Genomic DNA, 22,463 nt, shown 5'->3' on the forward strand with positions numbered 1-22,463 from the left:
TAAAAATAATATACTTTTCAACCAGTTTGCGACCAGAATAAGACTTCATAAAAATACATCATACTGAGGTCTTTTCAACCAGGTTTATCAACTGGGGTCGGTCTCCCTAGTTTTCTCTTCTGCACACTTTTTGGGTTGCCACTAGTTACCCCAGCCACAAAGTCAAAAGTGTCCAGAGTAGAAAATCAGATAAACAAAAAAACTTTTGGTGCTAATTTAAGGTTAGACAAAAGGTTAAGAGTGTGGTTACGGTTAAGGTTAGGTTTAAAATCAGATTTTAAAAATATAAATGTTTTAAATGGGCGGGGTTTAGACATTTTTACTTTGTGGCTGTGGTAACTAGTGATGACCCCACTTATTGGCCCTTTGGACTTTCCATACTCTGCATTGAGAAGTAAAGTGAAACGTCTGCATGCATTTTACGACATTTCGCCGTGCATGTGATTTGCATATCGGATCATGTAAAATGCCAACTCTCAAGTGCCAATGATTGCAGAAAATAGTTAGCTAGATTAGTTATCAATCGGTAGTTTAGGTTGCTGTGTTTGTCTAGTTCTTTCTAAACCTGACCACACTGCGTCTGGTGTGGAGAGAGGAATAGCATACCGTAGACAGTAGGATAGATATGCAGTAGCAACAACAAGCCTTGGATCGTGTGAGATGATGATAGGATTTTTATTTTCTTTGAATCAAATCTAACCAAAGCTTCAATTGCTACCTGCAGAAGCAGACAAAAATGTTGTTTATAGAATAGCACACCAGACTTCGTTGGTTTGCAGCCTCTGGTTTTATTCGCACTCTTTCTGTTCGGATATATAACACATCAGAGAAAATGGCGGAACTTGAGAAGGAAGGACTGAACCAAACAATGCATGAGTACCAAGATGAAGATGAGCCCCATTATACTGATGACACTAAGACAAGCAAGATGCAAGACGACGCAAGTTTCGAGGAAAAGCTAATTGAAGAGGTCAGAAGGTACAACAATTTGTACAACACCTCATTGAAAGACTATAAAGACTTCACAATAACCAGTAACAGCTGGAAGGAGATAGCCCAAACTCTCAGAGTAGAAGAACAGATTTGCAGGACGAAATGGAAGAAATTGAGAGACAGATATGTCAGACTGAGGAGGAAAATTAAGGGGAAGAGTGGGGATGCAGCATCAGGAATACAAACACAAATACTCACCACACTGTCCTGGCTGTCTGGCTATATAAAACACAAGGAGACAAAGTCAGACTATCCACAGGTAAAGATACTTCTACTGTCAATTAACCTTCTCTAACCTAGATCACTACCCAGTGGGCAAAACCTGCTTGAAAAGACGTCACTGTTTGATTGTGTTTTTTTTGTTACGCCTTTTTACTGACCAGGGTATGACGTATTTTACTGACCACCATAGGACCATTTGGTCATAATTCTGTCCACTATATTATGTACTGGTCATATTTAAGACCATCATAACCTGGTGATGACCACTTGACTACAGTTTATTACATACTGTAAAAGGTATTTCATTGGAGAAAGTTGGATAGTGAAAGTTGGATTGTTCATTATATTTCTATTTGTTTCCATAGGCACCAATTCAAGTTTTTAATTCTGCAACATATTCTTACATTTAAAATAGATCAAGAAATGGAAAAAACAAATCAATTTTTTTGCATATCCACGTACAGTAATTGTTTCAAAATACAGACCAATATCTATCCTACCCTGCCTTTCTAAGGTCTTCAAAAGCCAAGTTACCAAACAGATTACCAACCATTTCGAATCCCACCGTACTTTCTCCACTATGCAATCTGGTTTCAGAGCTGGTCATGGGTGCACCTCAGCCACGCTCAAGGTCCTAAACGATATCATAAACGCCATCGATAAGAGACATTAATGTGCAGCCGTATTCATCGACCTGGCCAAGGCTTTCGACTCTGTCAATCACCACATTCTTATTGGCAGACTCAACAGCCTTGGTTTCTCAAATGATTGCCTCGCCTGGTTCACCAACTACTTCTCAGACAGAGTTCAGTGTGTCAAATCGGAGGGCCTGTTGTCCGGACCTCTGGCAGTCTCTAGGGGGGTGCCACAGTGTTCAATTCTCGGGCCGACTCTTCTCTGTATACATCAAGGATGTCGCTCTTGCTGCTGGGGATTCTCTGATCCATCTCTACGCAGACGACACCATTCTGCATACTTCTGACCCTTCTTTGGACACTGTTAACTAACCTCCAGACGAGCTTCAATGCCATACAACTCTCCTTCCGTGACCTCCAACTGCTCTTAAATGCAAGTAAAACTAAATGCATGCTCTTCAACCGATCACTGCCCGCACCTGACCGCCCGTCCAGCAGCACTACTCTGGACGGTTCTGACTTAGAATATGTGGACTACAAATACCTAGGTGTCTGGTTAGACTGTAAACTCTCCTTCCAGACTCACATTAAGCATCTCCAATCCAAAATTAACTATAGAATTGGCTTCCTATTCTGCAAAAAAGCATCCTTCACTCATGCTGCCAAATATACCCTCGTAAATCTGACCATCCTACCGATCCTCGACTTCAGCGATGTCATTTATAAAATAACCTCCAACACTCTACTCAACAAATTGGATGCAGTCTATCACAGTGCCATCCGTTTTGTCACCAAAGCCCCATATACTACGCACCACTGCGACCTGTACGCTCTCGTTGGCTGGCCCTCGCTTCATACCCGTCGCCAAACCCACTGGCTCCAGGTCATCTACAACTCTTTGCTAGGTAAAGCCCTGCCTTATCTCAGCTCAATGGTCACCATAGCAGCACCCATCCGTAACACGTGCTCCAGCAGGTATACCTCACTGGTTACCCCCAAAGCCTATTCCTCCTTCGGCCGCCTTTCCTTCCAGTTTTCTGCTGCTAATGACTGGAACGCACTGCAAAAATCACTGAAACTGGAGACTCATATCTCCCTCGTTAGCTTTAAGCACCAGCCCGTCAGAGCAGATCTCAGATCACTGCACCTGTACATAGGCCATCTGTAAATAGCCCTTCCAACTACCTCATCCCCATACTGTATTTATTCATTTATCTTGCTCCTTGGCACCCCAGTATCTCTACTTGCACATTTATCTTCTGCACATCTACCATTCCAGTGTTTAATTGCTATATTGTAATTACTTTGCCACCATGGCCTATTTATTGCCTTACCTCCCTTATCTTACCTCATTTGCACTCACTGTATATAGACTTTTCTTTTCTTTTGTTCTATTGTATTATTGACTGCATGTTTGTTTATTTCATGTGTAACTCTGTTGTTGTTGTTTGTGTCGAACTGCTTTGCTTTATCTTGGCCAGGTCACAGTTGTAAATGAGAACTTGTTCTGAACTAGCCTACCTGGTTAAATAAAGGTTAAATAAGATGAAAATTATGCAGAACCTCTGAGCACAGAAGGTGATCTGGAGCATAGTGGTGTGATGTCTCAGATCTGCAGTGAAGAGAATCAGCGCATTACAACTTTATCAATTTGAGCTAGAAAAGTACTTTCCTGAATAAACTTTGTAGACTCAGCTGGCTAAAACTATTTCCATGGTACTAAACTCAGCAAATAAAGAAACGTCCTCTCACTGCGTTTATTTTCAGCAAACTTAACGTGTAAAATTAGAGGTCGACCGATTTTATAATTTTTCAATGCCGATACGATACCGATTTTATTGGAGGGCCAAAAAAAAGCCAATACCGATTAATCGGCTGATTTGTGTGTATATATATATATGTGTATGTGTAATAATGACAATTACAACAATATTGAATGAACAATGAACACTATATTTGAATTTAATATAATACATAAATAAAATCCATTTAGTTTCAAATAAATAATGGAACCTGTTCAATTTGGTTTAAATAATGCAAAAACACAGTGTTGGAAAAAAGTGCAATATATGCCATGTAAAAAAGCTAACGTTTAAGTTCCTTGCTCAGAACATGAGAACATGTGAAAGCTGGTGGTTCCTTTTAACACGAGTCTTCAATATTCCCAGGTAAGAAGTTTTAGGTTGTTATTATAGGACTATTTCTCTCTCTACCATTTGTACCATTCATATACCTTTGACTATTGAATGTTCTTATAGGCACTTTCGCATTGCCAGCCTAATGTCGGGAGTTGATAGGCTTGAAGTCATAAATAGCGCTGTGCTTCAAGCATTGCGAAGAGCTGCTGGCAAACGCAGGAAAGTGCTGTTTGAATGAATGCTTACAAGCCTGCTGCTGCCTACCACCGCTCAGTCAGACTGCTCTATCAAATCATAATTATAATATATAAAACACACAGAAATACGAGCCTTAGTTCATTAATATGGTCAAATCCGGAAACTATCATTTCGAAAACAAAACGTTTATTCTTTCAGTGAAATACAGAACCGTTCCGTATTTTATCGAACGGGTGGCAACCCTAAGTCTAAATATTGCTGTTACATTGCACAACATTCAATGTTATGCCATAATTATGTAAAATTCTGGCAAATTAATTACGGTCTATCTTAGGAGGAAATGTTCTTCACACAGTTCGCAACGAGCCAGGCAGCCCAAACTGCTGCATACACCCCGACTCTGCTTACACCGAACGCAAGAGAAGTGACCCCATTTCAGGCACCACATTGATTATATGCAATGCAGGACAAGCTAGATAAACTAGTAATATCATCAACCATGTGTAGTTAACTAGTGATTATGTTAAGATTGATTGTTTTTTATAAGATAAGTTTAATTCTAGCTAGCAACTTACCATGGCTCCTTGCTGCCTGCAGTCACGTAACAGATGGTCAGCATGCCACGCAGTCTCCTCGTCGATTGCAATATAATTGGCGTTCAAAAATGCAAATTACCGATTGTTATGAAAACTTGAAATCAGCCCTAATTAGTCGGCCATTCCGATATAATCGGTTGACCTCTAGTGTAAATATTTGTCTCGTTGTCTATGTCATGTCTCAACTGCTCACATTTTCTTACCAACTACAGTCTTGGCCAAAAGTTTTGAGAATGACACGCATATTAATTTTCACAAAGTCTGCTGCCTCAGTTTGCATGATGGCAATTTGTATATACTCCGGAATGTTATGAAGAGTGTTCAGATGACTTGCAATTAATTGCAAAGTCCCTCTTTGTCATGCAAATGAACTGAATCCCCCAAAAACATTTCCACTGCATTTCAGCCCTGCCACAAAAAGACCAGCTGACATCATGTCAGTGATTCTCTCGTTAACACAGGTGTGAGTGTTGACGAGGACAAGGCTGGAGATCACTCTCATGCTGATTGAGTTCAAATAACAGACTGGAAGCTTCAAAAGGAGGGTGGTGCTTGGAATCTTTGTTCTTCCTCTGTCAACCATGGTTACCTGCAAGGAAACACAATCCATCACCATTGCTTTGCACAAAAAGGGCTTCACAGGCAAAGATATTGCTGCCAGTAAGATTGCACCTAAATCAACTATTTCTCGGATCATCAAGAACTTCAAGGAGAGCGGTTCAATTGTTGTGAAGAAGGCTTCAGGGCGCCCAAGGAAGTCCAGCAAAAGTGATAACTAAGTGGCTCGGGAAACAAAACATTGATATTTTGGGTCCATGGCCAGGAAACTCCCCAGACATTAATCCCATTGAATCAATCCTCAAGAGGTAGGTGGACAAACAAAACCCCACAAATTCTGACAAACTCCAAGCATTGATAATGGAAGAATGGGCTGCCATCAGTCAGGATGTGGCCCAGAAGTTAATTGACAGCATGCCAGGGCGGATTGCAGAGGTCTTGAAAAAGAAGGGTCAACACTGCAAATATTGACTCTTTGCATTAACTTCATGTAATTGTCAATAAAGGCCTTTTGACACGTATGAAATGCTTGTAATTATACTTCAGTATTCCATAGTAACATCTGACAAAAATATCTATAGACACTGAGGCAGCAGACTGTGAAAATGAATATTTGTGTCAATCTCAAAACTTTTGGCCACAACTGTACAATCGAACACACACGAGTGGTAGCAAAGGCTTGTTTTCTCCTCTGTCCATTCATATTGAAGTGGGACGTTCATTCATTGGTCATCAGTCTGGAACATTTTAAGAGAGGATATGAAAATTAGACAGTAGTTGGATAATGAAAATGTTTAACTCATCTCTAAAGGGTAAAGTTGTGCTTAAACCTCCTCGTACATGTTGTAATATTAAAACAACTTTTTATAAACACACCGCTCCATAATCCTGAGGACATTGTCCCGGACAGAGGTTCCCCCAATCGGCTACCACTTAGCAGTCAAGTCTTTTCGAAGATTTTTGTGTGTACATTTCTTTAAACTGTTTCTTCTAGCTCTGTTGTTGTGTAGCCTACCAGGCGCTCTGTCCCTACAGCAATATGGAATGTTGACACTTGAACAAGGCAGGCTACCTGCGTGCAGTGATTCCAATCCAAGTTTTAGCTGGAACTGAAATGCCTAGCTCCTTACTTGTCTACTAAAATAAAATTACTGCATGTGTTATTTTCTTAAAAGCTTTAAGGGGAAATATAAAAGTCATATTTTCAGGGTAAAATTCAGGTGCAATAATTTATTTATTGATGGAAATAAATGCGCTAAAAATAGGGTTTTGTAAATCCTGGTGTATTGTAGTAGGATATTGAAATAAAAGACCTAGGCCTATTAAGTGGACTCGCCCCGAGGACCATTAGACGGAGCACTGAGTAATATGATTCTGCCGGACTCGGGAAGAGTCTGAGTCTATGCAAAGTCCCCCGAGTCTCAAACGAAATATGTCTGAGCCCAGCGTGTTGACTGGGTACAGTATGCCATGAGACCCTAATCCGCTTTGGTGGCTCCTTCAGCTGTGGTTTGCCAACTGTGCTAAGCTGAATCATGTAAACCCTGCTGAAAAAGAACATTACTCCAATTGTATTAATTGTAATGGTTCTAGTGTCTTATATCCAATTGGTGCATGGCCCAGAAACACTATGCACTTGTTTATATATGCTGAACAAAAATATAAACGCAACATGCACCAATTTCAAATATTTTACTGAGTTAGTCAGTCAATTTAATTAAATTCATTGGGCCGTAATCTATGGATTTGGCATGACTGGTAATACAGATTTATACAAGTTTATTGAAATTCATTGTGGAGAGCTCATTTATATATTTTGTGATATGAGTACGAGGTATGTCTACTTCACCGTCAGCCCATTTTATTGGTAAACTGCAGGGTAATGTAAAAGTTGTATTTTTTTAAAGATCCAATACGTAATATTGTACACTTATCATAATTAGGTTTTAGTCCAGAAAAGTTATCTAGATCTTCAATGACACATTGCAGGGATCTAGCTTGCGGACTTGAGTCATCGGCATACATGGACACCTTTTGTTTTTAAGCCTTGGATTTCTATTCCGCTAATGTTGTTATTGGATCTGATTTTAATAGTGTTAAAGGAATTTAATTCCTATATGTTCAATTAAAACACTCTGCCCATTCATAGGAATTTGTAAGATACTTATTAGCATAAAATGGACAGAAACCAGTCTCAAAATCAATCAATCAATAGCGTTTATTCTCGAGAGTACTGATCATAGTACAATTTACATCAGGTTATATAATAATAATGACGTCATAGGTTTTAAAATGTCCTTCCTGCTCTCGGATACAATGGCAATACAGTTCACAGCCTCCTCACATTGTCTGCCACCTGTTAAACAATCTACAACCAGCCCAAGGTCTCTCCCCTCCCTGGGTAGAGACAGAATTTCCTGTAAGGAACACGTCATTCCAGCCTGTCTGATGATAACTCCATTCTTTCTAACAAGGAACAGACATTCCTTGTTCCAATTCTTGATTACAATTTCACACATTATATTCAGCATTATGATTATAATAAGATTCATACATCCATACAGTGACATAGAATTATAACTAAACAGAATACTACTAAGTCAAATGTACACATAATTTAGTCATTATTCATAAAAATCCCATAACAAATAGCTAGCAGTTCGAAGGCCATAACAAATAGATATGGTGACAGCGGACACCCTTATTTAACTACATTTACATTTACATTTAAGTCATTTAGCAGACGCTCTTATCCAGAGCGACTTACAAATTGGTGCATTCACCTTATGACATCCAGTGGAACAGCCACTTTACAATAGTGCATCTAGATCTTTTAAGGGGGGGGGGGGGCAGAAGGATTGCTTTATCCTAGGTATTCCTTGAAGAGGTGGGGTTTCAGGTGTCTCCGGAAGGTGGTGATTGACTCCGCTGTCCTGGCATCGTGAGGGAGTTTGTTCCACCATTGGGGTGCCAGAGCAGCGAACAGTTTTGACTGGGCTGAGCGGGAACTGTACTTCCTCAGTGGTAGGGAGGCGAGCAGGCCAGAGGTGGATGAACGCAGTGCCCTTGTTTGGGTGTAGGGCCTGATCAGAGCCTGAAGGTACTGAGGTGCCGTTCCCCTCACAGCTCCGTAGGCAAGCACCATGGTCTTGTAGCGGATGCGAGCTTCAACTGGAAGCCAGTGGAGAGAGCGGAGGAGCGGGGTGACGTGAGAGAACTTGGGAAGGTTGAACACCAGACGGGCTGCGGCGTTCTGGATGAGTTGTAGGGGTTTAATGGCACAGGCAGGGAGCCCAGCCAACAGCGAGTTGCAGTAATCCAGACGGGAGATGACAAGTGCCTGGATTAGGACCTGCGCCGCTTCCTGTGTGAGGCAGGGTCGTACTCTGCGGATGTTGTAGAGCATGAACCTACAGGAACGGGCCACCGCCTTGATGTTGGTGGAGAACGACAGGGTGTTGTCCAGGATCACGCCAAGGTTCTTAGCGCTCTGGGAGGAGGACACAATGGAGTTGTCAACCGTGATGGCGAGATCATGGAACGGACAGTCCTTCCCCGGGAGGAAGAGCAGCTCCGTCTTGCCGAGGTTCAGCTTGAGGTGGTGATCCGTCATCCACACTGATATGTCTGCCAGACATGCAGAGATGCGATTCGCCACCTGGTCATCAGAAGGGGGAAAGGAGAAGATTAATTGTGTGTCGTCTGCATAGCAATGATAGGAGAGACCATGTGAGGTTATGACAGAGCCAAGTGACTTGGTGTATAGCGAGAATAGGAGAGGGCCTAGAACAGAGCCCTGGGGGACACCAGTGGTGAGAGCGCGTGGTGAGGAGACAGATTCTCGCCACGCCACCTGGTAGGAGCGACCTGTCAGGTAGGACGCAATCCAAGCGTGGGCCGCGCCGGAGATGCCCAACTCGGAGAGGGTGGAGAGGAGGATCTGATGGTTCACAGTATCGAAGGCAGCCGATAGGTCTAGAAGGATGAGAGCAGAGGAGAGAGAGTTAGCTTTAGCAGTGCGGAGCGCCTCCGTGATACAGAGAAGAGCAGTCTCAGTTGAGTGACTAGTCTTGAAACCTGACTGATTTGGATCAAGAAGGTCATTCTGAGAGAGATAGCAGGAGAGCTGGCCAAGGACGGCACGTTCAAGAGTTTTGGAGAGAAAAGAAAGAAGGGATACTGGTCTGTAGTTGTTGACATCGGAGGGATCGAGTGTAGGTTTTTTCAGAAGGGGTGCAACTCTCGCTCTCTTGAAGACGGAAGGGACGTAGCCAGCGGTCAAGGATGAGTTGATGAGCGAGGTGAGGTAAGGTAGAAGGTCTCCGGAAATGGTCTGGAGAAGAGAGGAGGGGATAGGGTCAAGCGGGCAGGTTGTTGGGCGGCCGGCCGTCACAAGACGCGAGATTTCATCTGGAGAGAGAGGGGAGAAAGAGGTCAAAGCACAGGGTTGGGCAGTGTGAGCAGAACCAGCGGTGTCGTTTGACTTAGCAAACGAGGATCGGATGTCGTCGACCTTCTTTTCAAAATGGTTGACGAAGTCGTCTGCAGAGAGGGAGGAGGGGGGGGGGAGGGGGAGGAGGATTCAGGAGGGAGGAGAAGGTGGCAAAGAGCTTCCTAGGGTTAGAGGCAGATGCTTGGAATTTAGAGTGGTAGAAAGTGGCTTTAGCAGCAGAGACAGAAGAGGAAAATGTAGAGAGGAGGGAGTGAAAGGATGCCAGGTCCGCAGGGAGGCGAGTTTTCCTCCATTTCCGCTCGGCTGCCCGGAGCCCTGTTCTGTGAGCTCGCAATGAGTCGTCGAGCCACGGAGCGGGAGGGGAGGACCGAGCCGGCCTGGAGGATAGGGGACATAGAGAGTCAAAGGATGCAGAAAGGGAGGAGAGGAGGGTTGAGGAGGCAGAATCAGGAGATAGGCTGGAGAAGGTTTGGGCAGAGGGAAGAGATGATAGGATGGAAGAGGAGAGAGTAGCGGGGGAGAGAGAGCGGAGGTTGGGACGGCGCGATACCATCCGAGTAGGGGCAGTGTGGGAAGTGTTGGATGAGAGCGAGAGGGAAAAGGATACAAGGTAGTGGTCGGAGACTTGGAGGGGAGTTGCAATGAGGTTAGTGGAAGAACAGCATCTAGTAAAGATGAGGTCAAGCGTATTGCCTGCCTTGTGAGTAGGGGGGGAAGGTGAGAGGGTGAGGTCAAAAGAGGAGAGGAGTGGAAAGAAGGAGGCAGAGAGGAATGAGTCAAAGGTAGACATGGGGAGGTTAAAGTCACCCAGAACTGTGAGAGGTGAGCCGTCCTCAGGAAAGGAGCTTATCAAGGCATCAAGCTCATTGATGAACTCTCCAAGGGAACCTGGAGGGCGATAAATGATAAGGATGTTAAGCTTGAAAGGGCTGGTAACTGTGACAGCATGGAATTCAAAGGAGGCGATAGACAGATGGGTAAGGGGAGAAAGAGAGAATGACCACTTGGGAGAGATGAGGATCCCGGTGCCACCACCCCGCTGACCAGAAGGTCTCGGGGTGTGCGAGAACACGTGGGCAGACGAAGAGAGAGCAGTAGGAGTAGCAGTGTTATCTGTGGTGAGCCATGTTTCCGTCAGTGCCAGGAAGTCGAGGGACTGGAGGGACGCATAGGCTGAGATGAGCTCTGCCTTGTTGGCCGCATATCGGCAGTTCCAGAGGCTACCGGAGACCTGGAACTCCACGTGGGTCGTGCGGGCTGGGACCACCAGGTTAGGGTGGGCGCGGCCACGCGGTGTGAAGCGTTTGTATGGTCTGTGCAGAGAGGAGAGAACAGGGATAGACAGACACATGGTTGACAGGCTACAGAAGAGGCTACGCTAATGCAATGGAGATTAGAATGACAAGTGGGCTACACGTCTCGAATGTTCAGAAAGTTAAGCTTACGTTGCAAAAAAATAAAAATAAAATACAAGATCTTATTGACTAAAATGATATAGTACTGCTGGCTGGTGAAGTAGCCTGGCTAGCAGTGGCTACGTTGTTGAAAGTGAAGCTGGCTAGGTAACCTCGACAATTTCACTAAATTTCTCTAAACTACACAATTATCATGGATACAAGGACAGCAAAGACAACTAGCTAACACTACGCTAATCAAGTCGTCCCGTTGTAATGTAAGTTTCTACAGTGCTGCTATTCGGTAGAAGTTGGCTAGCTAGCAGTGTTGGCTAGGTAGGAGGACGGCAGCGCGGCAGGCGAAAAATAGCTGGCTAGCTAACCGATAATTACTCAAAGCTACACAATTATCTTAGATAAAAAGATAGCAAAGAAAACTATGTAGCTAGCTAACACTACACAAGTCAAGTCGTTCCGTTGTAATGTAATCGTTTCTACAGTGCTGCTAATCGGTGGCTAGCTGGCTAGCTAGCAGGGTTGACTACGTTACGTTACGTTACGTTAGGGCGAGAATACCTGGCTAGCGAACCTCAGCGAACCTTGATAACTACACAATTATCACCGATACAAAGACGGCTATGGAGCCAGCTAAGTAGCTAGCTAAGATCGAACAAATACAAATCAAAGATAGCAAAGACAACTGTGTAGTCAGCCAACACTACACTGATCAAGTCGTTCCGTTGTAATGCACTCGTTTCTACAATGCTGCTATTCGGTGGCAAGCTGGCTAGCTAGCAGTGTTGGCTACGTTGCGTTACGTTAGGGCGAAAATAGCTGGCTGGCGAACCTCAATAACTACACAATTATGTTTGATGCAAAGACGGCTATGTAGCTAGCTAAGATCAAACAAATCAAATCGTTGTACTGTAGTGAAAATGAAAATCAGACCGTTGTACTATAATGAAATGTAATGAAAAGTTTATACTACTATTCGGTAGACGGTGGACGTTTGCTAGCTGCTGGGCAGATAGCAGTGTGGACTACGATAGACGACGGAATACGATAATTACGCAATTATCTTTTATACACAGACGGCTAAGTAGCTAGCTAAGAAGAAATTGCTAAGGTTAGACAAATTAAACCGTTGTACTATAATGAAATGTAATGAAATGTAATGAAAATGAAAATGAAAATGAAAAGTTATACTACCTGCAGAGCGAATGCAAATGCGACCGCTCGCTCCAAACCGGATGTAACTCTTCTTGACAATTCAAAACTCTCTGAGAAGTAGCTGCTATTTACTATTTTACACCTGGGGTTGCTATATGTTACTTTTACCCATTTTATAAGAGAATCACCGAAATTTAAAAAGTCCAGGAATTTATAAATAAGATCCAGTCTTACTTTATCAAAGGCATTTTCAAAATCTGCTATAAATACCAGGCCTGGCTTTTTAGATGTTTCATTATGTTCTATTATTTCCAGTAGTTGTCGTATATTATCTCCATTGTATCGTCCATGTAAAAAACCTGTCTGACCAGGATGAACAATACCTGGTAAAACCTTTTTAATTCTGAGTGCTATGCATTTCACTAGTATTTTTGCATCACAACATTGAAATGTAAGAGGCCTCCAGTGTTTTAGTTAGACTGGATCTTTATATTTGCCTGGGTCTTGTTTTAATAATAGGGAAATTAGACCTTCCTGCTGAGTACCTGATAGATTACCATTTCTATAGGAGTAGTTATACTCAAAGCTCCATTGTTAGCTTGTTTTATCAAAAAAGGCTTGATATATGTCTACCGGTATGCCATCAAGCCCTGGGATTTTTCCAGACTGAAAGGATTTAATAGTCTCAAAGTTATTCCTCTGTAATTTGGCCTTCGCACTGATCTTTCTGTACATTTTGTTAATTTTCCCAAAAAATTAAAAATATTTGGAAAGAATTCCTTACCATAATCATCATTCAGTGGGTGAGGATGAGACGGAAAAGAGAACATCTGCTTAAAATATTTAGCCTCCTCTTTTAAAATATAATTTGGCGAGTCATAGATGACTCCGTCTTCAGTAACGAGCTTCTGCAAATTGTTTTTGTTAGCGTTCCTGTGTTTATTTTTGGAATAGATTACATTAGATTGTTCTTGAATAGGTTCGTTCTTTTTGTTTTTCTCTGTAGTATCATTTTTATTGCTATCTACCTGTACTATTAGATCATGTATTTCCCTTGTTAGTGTTGTCTCTTCAGCCAGAAACTGCTTTTTATTATTGATGAATATTGAATAGATTTAAAAAAAATTAATTTTATTATTCATGAATAACCTCTGAAGGTACATTTTATAAAGGTATCCCAAACAATAAGGGGATTTGCTGAACCTATCTTATACTGGAAAAATTCAGTTATACATTATTTTAGTTAAAAATACATTGTCCTCCAGTTAACTTTGATAAAATGTCCAATATCCCCATCCGCGTGGAAATTCTATAAGAGTTATGTGAAGGCCAATTAGATGATGATCCAATCGCATTCTGTCTCCTATTAAAACCTTTTTAACCTTTTGATGAAAGAGACAAGAAAGTAGTCAAGATGACTAGCTTGGTTAAGTCTCCTCCATGTACACTACCATTCAAAAGTTTGGGGTCACTTAGAAATGTCATTGTTTTGTCCATTAAAATAACATCAAATTGATCAGAAATACAGTGTAGACATAGTTAATGTTGTAAAGGACTATTGTAGCTGGAAATGGCCTGAAAGGATTTAATAGTCTCAAAGTTATTCCTCTGTAATTTGGCCTTCGCACTGATCTTTCTGTACATTTTGTTAATTTTCCCAAAAAATTAAAAATATTTGGAAAGAATTCCTTACCATAATCATCATTCAGTGGGTGAGGATGAGACGGAAAAGAGAACATCTGCTTAAAATATTTAGCCTCCTCTTTTAAAATATAATTTGGCGAGTCATAGATGACTCCGTCTTCAGTAACGAGCTTCTGCAAATTGTTTTTGTTAGCGTTCCTGTGTTTATTTTTGGAATAGATTACATTAGATTGTTCTTGAATAGGTTCGTTCTTTTTGTTTTTCTCTGTAGTATCATTTTTATTGCTATCTACCTGTACTATTAGATCATGTATTTCCCTTGTTAGTGTTGTCTCTTCAGCCAGAAACTGCTTTTTATTATTGATGAATATTGAATAGATTTAAAAAAAAATAATTTTATTATTCATGAATAACCTCTGAAGGTACATTTTATAAAGGTATCCCAAACAATAAGGGGATTTGCTGAACCTATCTTATACTGGAAAAATTCAGTTATACATTATTTTAGTTAAAAATACATTGTCCTCCAGTTAACTTTGATAAAATGTCCAATATCCCCATCCGCGTGGAAATTCTATAAGAGTTATGTGAAGGCCAATTAGATGATGATCCAATCGCATTCTGTCTCCTATTAAAACCTTTTTAACCTTTTGATGAAAGAGACAAGAAAGTAGTCAAGATGACTAGCTTGGTTAAGTCTCCTCCATGTACACTACCATTCAAAAGTTTGGGGTCACTTAGAAATGTCATTGTTTTGTCCATTAAAATAACATCAAATTGATCAGAAATACAGTGTAGACATAGTTAATGTTGTAAAGGACTATTGTAGCTGGAAATGGCAGATTTTTTCAAATGGAATATCTACATAGGTGTACAGAGGCCCATTATCAGCAACCATCACTCCTGTGTTCCAATGGCACGTTTTGTTAGCTAATCCAAGTTTATAATTTTAAAAGGCTAATTGATCATTACAAAATCCTTTTGCAATTATGTTAGCACAGCTGAAAACGGTTGTCCTGATTTAAAGAAGCAATAAAACTGTCCGCTTTTAGACTAGTTGAGTATCTGGAGCATCAGCATTTGTGGGTTTGATTACAGGCTCAAAATGGCCAGAAACAAAGAACTTTCTTCTGAAACTCATCAGTCTATTCTTGTTCTGAGAAATGAAGGCTAATTCCATGCGAGGAAATTCCTAAGGAACTGAAGATCTCGTACAACTCTGTGTTCTACTCCCTTCACAGAACAGCGCAAACTGGCTCTAACCAGAATAGAAAGAGGAGTGGGAGGCCACGGTGCACAACTGAGCAAGAGGACAAGTACATTAGTGTCTAGTTTGAGAAACAGACGCCTCACAAGTCCTCAACTGGCAGCTTCATTAAGTAGTACCCGCAAAACACCAGTCTCAACGTCAACAGTGAAGAGGCGACTCCAGGATACTGACCTTCTAGCCAGAGTTCCTCTGTCCAGTGTTTGTGAGGTAGCTGGATCTTTCCACAATGGAGTATGTTGTTCCTCCATAGCATAAAGCTGTTGATACTCGTAGATTTCCTTCAGGATCTCCTTAATATCCAGGTTGGCTCTGAACTGCAAACAGTTGTTTACAAATGTTTTTAACGATGCGTCTTTCCCACGACGACCATGCTTTCGCTGTTTTGTTTGTAATTAACAGGCTGCTCTGTGAACTCTCGTGTCAATGAAGGCTTTGGTTTTCTAAAGTATGTAAAGTTGGCTAGCTAGCTGATAAGCAGCTCATTCTACTGGACCGCTGCATCAGAGAGTCAGACAACTCTATTCTTTCTAACACACTGTTCTTTCTAAACAAGTCTGCTCTGGGCTTGAAAGATACTGACCACGAATAGGAGATTTGATGTGTAATGTAATAAGCAGTAAGTATTCAATGGTGTCTGTGCACTTAGCTAGCTACCATCCCATAGCACACATTGCATTTGAAGTGTGACCGGCTCGTCTGTGGATGTACGGAGACAATTTCCTATTTTTCTTCCCTTTTTGTTGTCACTCCTGTTGGTTCCCCAAGTGGGGGTTCATGCTGTCTGATTGGGTTAAAGTCAAGTTGTTGGCCACTGACAAGTATTGCGATTCTATGAGTAGAAACGATAGGTTTGTCGCTACCGGGTTGGCACGCAGCAGGTACTGCTTTTGTTCTTGCAAGAGAAGGTCTCCCTCAGTGATAAATATCTATCGGCAGTGAGATTCTCAGTGTGTTTCATGCTTTAGATAACTGGTCAGTAGATCAATCAGATTTCAACCCAAATAGGAAGTATTTTTCATGACGTCGAAAAGATGTCATAGAAAATACGTCCTGAACAGATTTCAACCAGAAAAATAGGTCTTTATCATGTCATATGCCCGCTGGGTAGCCTATGCTATGGTGATCTCTAGACCTAATGAAAAACAATACATTATCATGTTGATACTGCTAGGCGATTTCAAATGATTAGAACTAGCTACTACTGTAAAAATGTATAGACCTAAGTTATTTGTTTAGCTATTTATTGAATGCTATCTATTCTAATTTGGACTTTAACCATATCGAAAAGTAGACTATTATCTATTACAAAATGAATGTTTTAGAGAACAGAGACGATACTAGGCCTACTAGTTAATTATGCAATTTTAAATGTATTTCCAGGCAGAGGAGATGGACACCCCAGAAGACCTGCAAGATGACAACCTGAGCGAGCAGGAACACTTCCACAGTTCTAATAATGAACAACAAGATGGGCATTTGGCAGTTAGGAGGAATGTAATATTAGAACGAACTAAATTCAACCAAAGACAACAAGAAGCAGGAGAGACAGCTGATGATTTTATCTCTGCACTTCATTGTTTGTCAGAACATTGTGGTTATGGAGCTCTCCTCGGTGAGATGATAAGAGACCGACTAGTCGCAGGCTTACTTGACAGAAGACTGTCCAAGCAATTACAAATGGACCCAGAACTAACACTGGATAAAGCTGTCGCACGCATTCGTCAAACTGAACTTGTGGAAAAGCAACAGGACCTGCCAGAGTATACCTTCAAAGCTGCCAGCAGCAGAGAAAATGAAAGCCGTGTGCTTTCATATAGAAAGCATCAATGCCCAGCCAATGTCCAGTGCCAATCAGAGAAGAAGAATCAAAACTCAGAAAGACCACAACAACCCCAAACAACACAGGAGAATGCAGAAGATCCCCTAGATACTGATGACACTGATGGCTTCAGTCCTGGAGGAGAGAAGCCTCACTACTGCGCCTACTGCGGTAGGAGCTTTCAAAAAGTGAGGGATCTTATAAGACACCAGCGAACACATACTGGAGAGAAGCCTCACCACTGCCCTGATTGCGACAGAAGTTTTGCTCGATTAGATAAGCTTAAATTACACCAGCGAACACATACTGGAGAGAAGCCTCACCACTGCCCTGATTGCGACAGAAGTTTTGCTCGTTTAGATAAGCTAAAGATCCACCAAGAAATGCATATAGGAGTGAAGTCTCACCACTGCCCTGATTGCAACAGAGGTTTTGCTCGTTTAGATAAGCTTAAGTCACACCAAAAAATACATGCAAAAGACAAACATATTTTTCACTCCTCTGACTGTGTGAAAAGCTTTGTCCTATTGGAGAAGCTTGAAAAACACCAGCTGGAGAATACCTTCAAAGCTACCAGCAGTGCATCCAATGTAGATCGTGTGCTCACACAGCAGAGAACATTCAGCAAAGTCAGAGAGAGTAAAAGGCAGCAGAGTAAAATACGAGCTAGAGCTCCCGGAAAGAGAACACCATCACATAGCAAAACAATGCATGAGAAGGAAGAGGAGCCCCTAGATACTGATGACTCTGATGATTGGATTGAGGGTTTCGGTCCTGGAGGAGAGAAGCCTCACTACTGCTTTGACTGTGGTAAGAGCTTTAGAAAAGTGAGGGATCTTATAAGACACCAGCAAACACATACAGGAGAGAAGCCTCACCACTGCCCTGTTTGTGACAGAACTTTCGCTAGATTAGATAAACTTAAATTACACCAAGAAATACATACAGGAGTGAAGCCTCACCACTGCCCTGATTGTGAGAGAAGTTTTGCTCGATTAGATAATCTTAAATTACACCAAAAAATACATATTAAAGAGGAACATGTCACACTGAACCATCAAACTAAAATGAATGTTGACTGTTTGCACACACAGCAGAGAACAGCCAGCAGAGGCAGGCAGAAGAGTAAAATGCAAGCTAGTGCACCAGGGGGGAAAATGGTCCAGTCACAGCCAGGCAAAGACTCCACTTACAGAAGTTCAGTTCAAAAGAATCAACACTCAGAAAAACTGCAACAACCCCAAACAACGCAGGAGAATGAAGAGGATCCTGAAGGTACTTCTGATAACTGGACCAAGAGTTTCAGAACTGTAGAGAAGCCATACATCTGCTCCGACTGTGGTAAGAGCTTCAGACTAGAGAATCGTCTTTTAAGACATCAGCGAACACATACAGGAGAGAAGCCTTACGACTGCCCTGACTGTGACAAAAGTTTTGCGCGATTAGATCATGTTAAGTCACACCAAAAAACACACATGAAGGAGGAACGTAATTTCCACTGCTCTGACTGTGTGAAAAGCTTTGTCCGATTGGAACAGCTTGAAAAACATCAGCTAACACACAAGAAAAGTTACAGCTGTTCAAAGTGTGAGGAAAGGTTTTCAGACCTGGTTGACTGGAAAGCACACTTTTTAGTACACAGAGAGATCCTCCACTGTCCTGACTGTGACAAGCAGTTCTTATACAAGGGACTTTTTGAAAGACACAGGAGAACACATTTGAGAAAAAGAGAAAAATTTCTCTGCACAATATGTGGGAAGGAAATTCACAACTTTAAAATACACATGCGAGTACACACGGGAGAGAAACCATATCACTGCACTGAGTGTGGGAAGAGTTTTGCATATACGAAATCGTACAAAACACATATATTAACACATACCTCTGGAGAAAGAGCAACCTATCCTTGTTTGGAATGTGGAAAGACATTTACTCGCATAGATGGCATGGTGAGACACGTGAGGAGGGTTCATACTGGAGAGAGAAATCATCAGTGCGGAGACTGTGGGAAAAGATTCTTTCGAAAAGAGTCATTGAAGAGACACAGTCTAGTTCACACTGGAGAGAAACCATACCAATGCTCTGTCTGTGGGCAACGCTTCTCCCAAGATGGCGACAGAAAACGTCACGAGAAGAGGCACTACTCTGGTGTCTCAGATTTCCTCGATCTATAATGCAGAAGTGGTGTTTGGCATTGCAGGAATCCACCCAATGTGATTTCTAACCAGTTGTTCTTTCGCCTCCAGGTGGCCTGGAATTGCCACCACAGACTGTAGCTGATACACAACAAGTCTGAGTATTACTGTTAGCATAGCAGTATTTCTTTTTTTCCAAAAGTCTTATTTTAAATGTGTTTTAATATTTTGTTTCAACAAAAGCATAGTATACTATCAATAGGGGTCATTGTTCAATTATGGGCCTTCCCCATTGGTGATTTGCAGTCAGCTATATTGTATTAAAGATGCACAATGCAGATATCGCTCCACAATTTTCCTGGTTGCTAAAATTCTAATAGATCGCCTAATTTCAGTTTGTGACATAACAAGCAAGGATTGTGTACAATTGTACCATCTATACCGGTTGTGAAATATATTTTCCAGAACCAAAAATAATGTATTTTCAGCTCGTGTCCAAAACCGAAAGTAAAAGAGGGCAACTTCCGAATGGGAAGCGTAGAAATCTATCGCTTCTTAGACTTGATTTCGAAGAGAATTACAGATCTATAACACACATTTATGTGAATTTGGTCAAGTCGCACAAGAAGTTACATATTGCAGCTTTAATGTTGATATTTTGATTATCAGGTGGGCCACACGCTACTTTGAAATAATGCCTATGAAAGGTTACCAACTACGACCTTCAGCGAGTGTATACGTTTGTCTGGAATGTGCTCTTAAGCTGCAGAGGTCAAACAAATTCTCCAGCTGGCTGCCACCAATGAGGTATCAGCGACCCGGAGTTAGGGCAGGGCGGGCATCTACAGATCAGATGCACCACTGAACACTACAGACAAAACCCAATACCTTGCCTGGCTAACCATTTACATCGATCCAGCCAACTGACGTTTCTTCTCCACGATGAGTCTGGATTTGCCTTAGATTTCTAGAATACGAACACATTCTGACCGTTCTGATTGATCCCAGAAATCGATGGGTTGGCCCAGCGCCAGCCTCCATGATGATGTTATCAACTTTGCATGGTTAAGATTTGTTAGACTATCCAATCGCTGATTAATTTGTTTTGTACAATGCTCCTCATTTTGAAGTCGCACAAACGACTTCTAGGTTGGCAATGCCTTCAGAAAGTATTCATACCCCTTGACTTATGCCACAGCCTGAATTCTAAATAGATTTTTTCCCTCCACACACACATTACCCCATAATGACAATGTGAAAACATGTTTTTTGAAATGTTGCAAATTTATAGAAAATGAAATACAGAATTTACACCCCTTTCATATGGCACTCCAAATTTGAGTTCATGTGGATCCAATTTCCTTCGATCATCCTTGAGATGTCACTACAACTTAATTGGAGTCCACCTGTGGCTTTATATAGACAGGTGTGTTTCTTTCTAAAGGTCCCACAGTTGACCGTGCATGTCAGAGCAGAAACTATACCATGTCCAAGTCCAAGTAACTGTCCATAGATCTCAGAGAGAATTGTGATGAGGCATATATCCTGGAAAGGGTATCGTATAAAACAATTTCTAGAGTGTTGAAAGTTTCCAAAAGCACAGTGGTCTCCATCATTGGAAAATGGAAAAAATGCGGAACTACCCAGACTGCCTAGAGCTGGCCTTCCGACTAAACTGAGCAACCGGGTAAAAAGGACCTTGGTCAGGGAGGTGACCAAGAATCCAATGACCACTCTGAAAGAACTAGAGTTCCTTGACTGAGATGAAAAACCTGTCAGAAGGACGACGGTCTCTACAGCACTTCACCAATCTGGGATTTACGGGAGCGTGGCCAGACAGAAGACACTCCTGAGAAAAAGGCACATGACAGCACCCCTGGAGTTTGCAGAAAAGTATGAACGACTGAAAGAATAAGGCAAAATATTCTGTGGTATGATAAGATCATTTTTACTCTTTGGCCTGAATGCAAAGCGCTATGTCTGGAGAAAACCAGGCACAACTCATCACCCGTCTAACACCATCCCTTTTGTGTAGCATGATAATGGCAGCATCCTGCTATGTGGATGCTTTTCAGCGGCATGGACTAGGAGACTTGTAAGGATGGAAGGAACAATGAATGGAGCCAGATACAGGCAAGTCCTTGATGAGAACCTGCTTCAGAGTGCAAACAACCTTAGACTGGGGCAAAGATTTACGTTCCAACAGAACAATGACCCCAAGCATACAGCCAAAGCAATGCTGGAATGGCTTCAGAACAAGAACGTGAGTCCTTGAGTGGCCCAGACTTGAATCCAATTGAAAATCTGTGGAAAAACTTTGATTGCTGTTCACTGCCACTCCCCATCTAACTTGAGGTTGAGAAAATCCAGATGTGCCACGCTGATGCAGATATACCCAACACGACTCAAAGATGAAAAAAACAAAGTCTACAAAGTATTGCCTCAGGGGTGTGAATTATGTAAATTAGAGATTTAATTTTCAATACATTTTTTAAAACATGTTATCACTTTTTCATTTTCGGTAGATGGGTGTGATTTTTTTTAAGTAAAAAAAAAAGTTGAATTCAGGCTAACACAATGTGGTCAAGTGGTATCAATACTTTATGAAGCCAATGTACGTAGCGATAGATAGAGCAGCAGAATTAGGTTCAGGGTGTCGGCAGGCAACCCAATACCGTCATTAGTTAGGCTTTTAAATGTCACTAGATGGGGAAGATGTTCACATTAAGATGTTTTTGTTTTTAATCATGTTCTTATTTGTATATTGTTGTACCCCCTGTGTTATACAATCTGCATTGCAAACTAGAATTTTGAATAAAAGATAAGGCATAGTTCAAATGTTGGGGAGACTCTGGATGTGTTTACACAGGCAGCCCAATTCTGGGGTCCATTCAGTTATTTCAAAAGTTGCTACGTTGTGTGACGGTTTGTACTGAATGACACGTTTTCCCAAAATGGTACACACCGTTCTTCAACAGCCATTCAGTACAGTACTGTTTGTTTAATTAAACCACAGATTATCAGTTATATTGACAAGATACTCAAGTGGCCGCTCTAACAATGGAAAAAAATGTCTTCAAAAGTAGAAGGTAAGATCAGGTGGGGGACCATTCTAGCCAATGAGGTCAGATTGGGTGGCAGCGTAGCCTAGTGTTTAGAGTGTTGGACTAGTAACCAAAAGGTTGCAAGATCGAATCTCCAAGCTGACAAGGTACAAATCTGTCGTTCTGCCCGATCA

General features: G+C 41.7%; 1 protein-coding gene across 2 annotated transcripts; it reads left to right on the forward strand.

Annotated features, from left to right (window-relative positions):
* The first annotated feature begins 386 nt into the window (after positions 1-386).
* Positions 387-22,063, forward strand: LOC129840674 (zinc finger protein 585A-like). Of its 2 annotated transcripts, XM_055908716.1 has the most exons (3): positions 387-1,252; positions 16,652-17,900; positions 18,185-22,063. In XM_055908716.1, the coding sequence occupies exons 1-3, from the start codon at positions 833-835 to the stop codon at positions 18,217-18,219; spliced, it is 1,704 nt and encodes a 567-aa protein (XP_055764691.1). In that variant the 5' UTR covers positions 387-832; the 3' UTR covers positions 18,220-22,063. The 2 variants fall into 2 exon arrangements, with proteins under 2 accessions (XP_055764691.1, XP_055764689.1); XM_055908714.1 differs by having other exon boundaries at positions 391-1,252; positions 16,652-22,063.
* The last annotated feature ends 400 nt before the right edge of the window (positions 22,064-22,463 follow it).

This window comes from Salvelinus fontinalis, chromosome 41 (assembly GCF_029448725.1).
Source record: "Salvelinus fontinalis isolate EN_2023a chromosome 41, ASM2944872v1, whole genome shotgun sequence".
Lineage (NCBI taxonomy): Eukaryota > Metazoa > Chordata > Actinopteri > Salmoniformes > Salmonidae > Salvelinus > Salvelinus fontinalis.

Coding starts and splice junctions, on each gene's coding strand:
- LOC129840674 (XM_055908714.1), top strand. CDS start 833: ATGGCGGAACTTGAGAAGGAAGGACTGAACCAAACAATGCATGAGTAC. Junction 1,253..16,651: donor CAAAGTCAGACTATCCACAG/GTAAAGATACTT, acceptor ATGTATTTCCAG/GCAGAGGAGATGGACACCCC.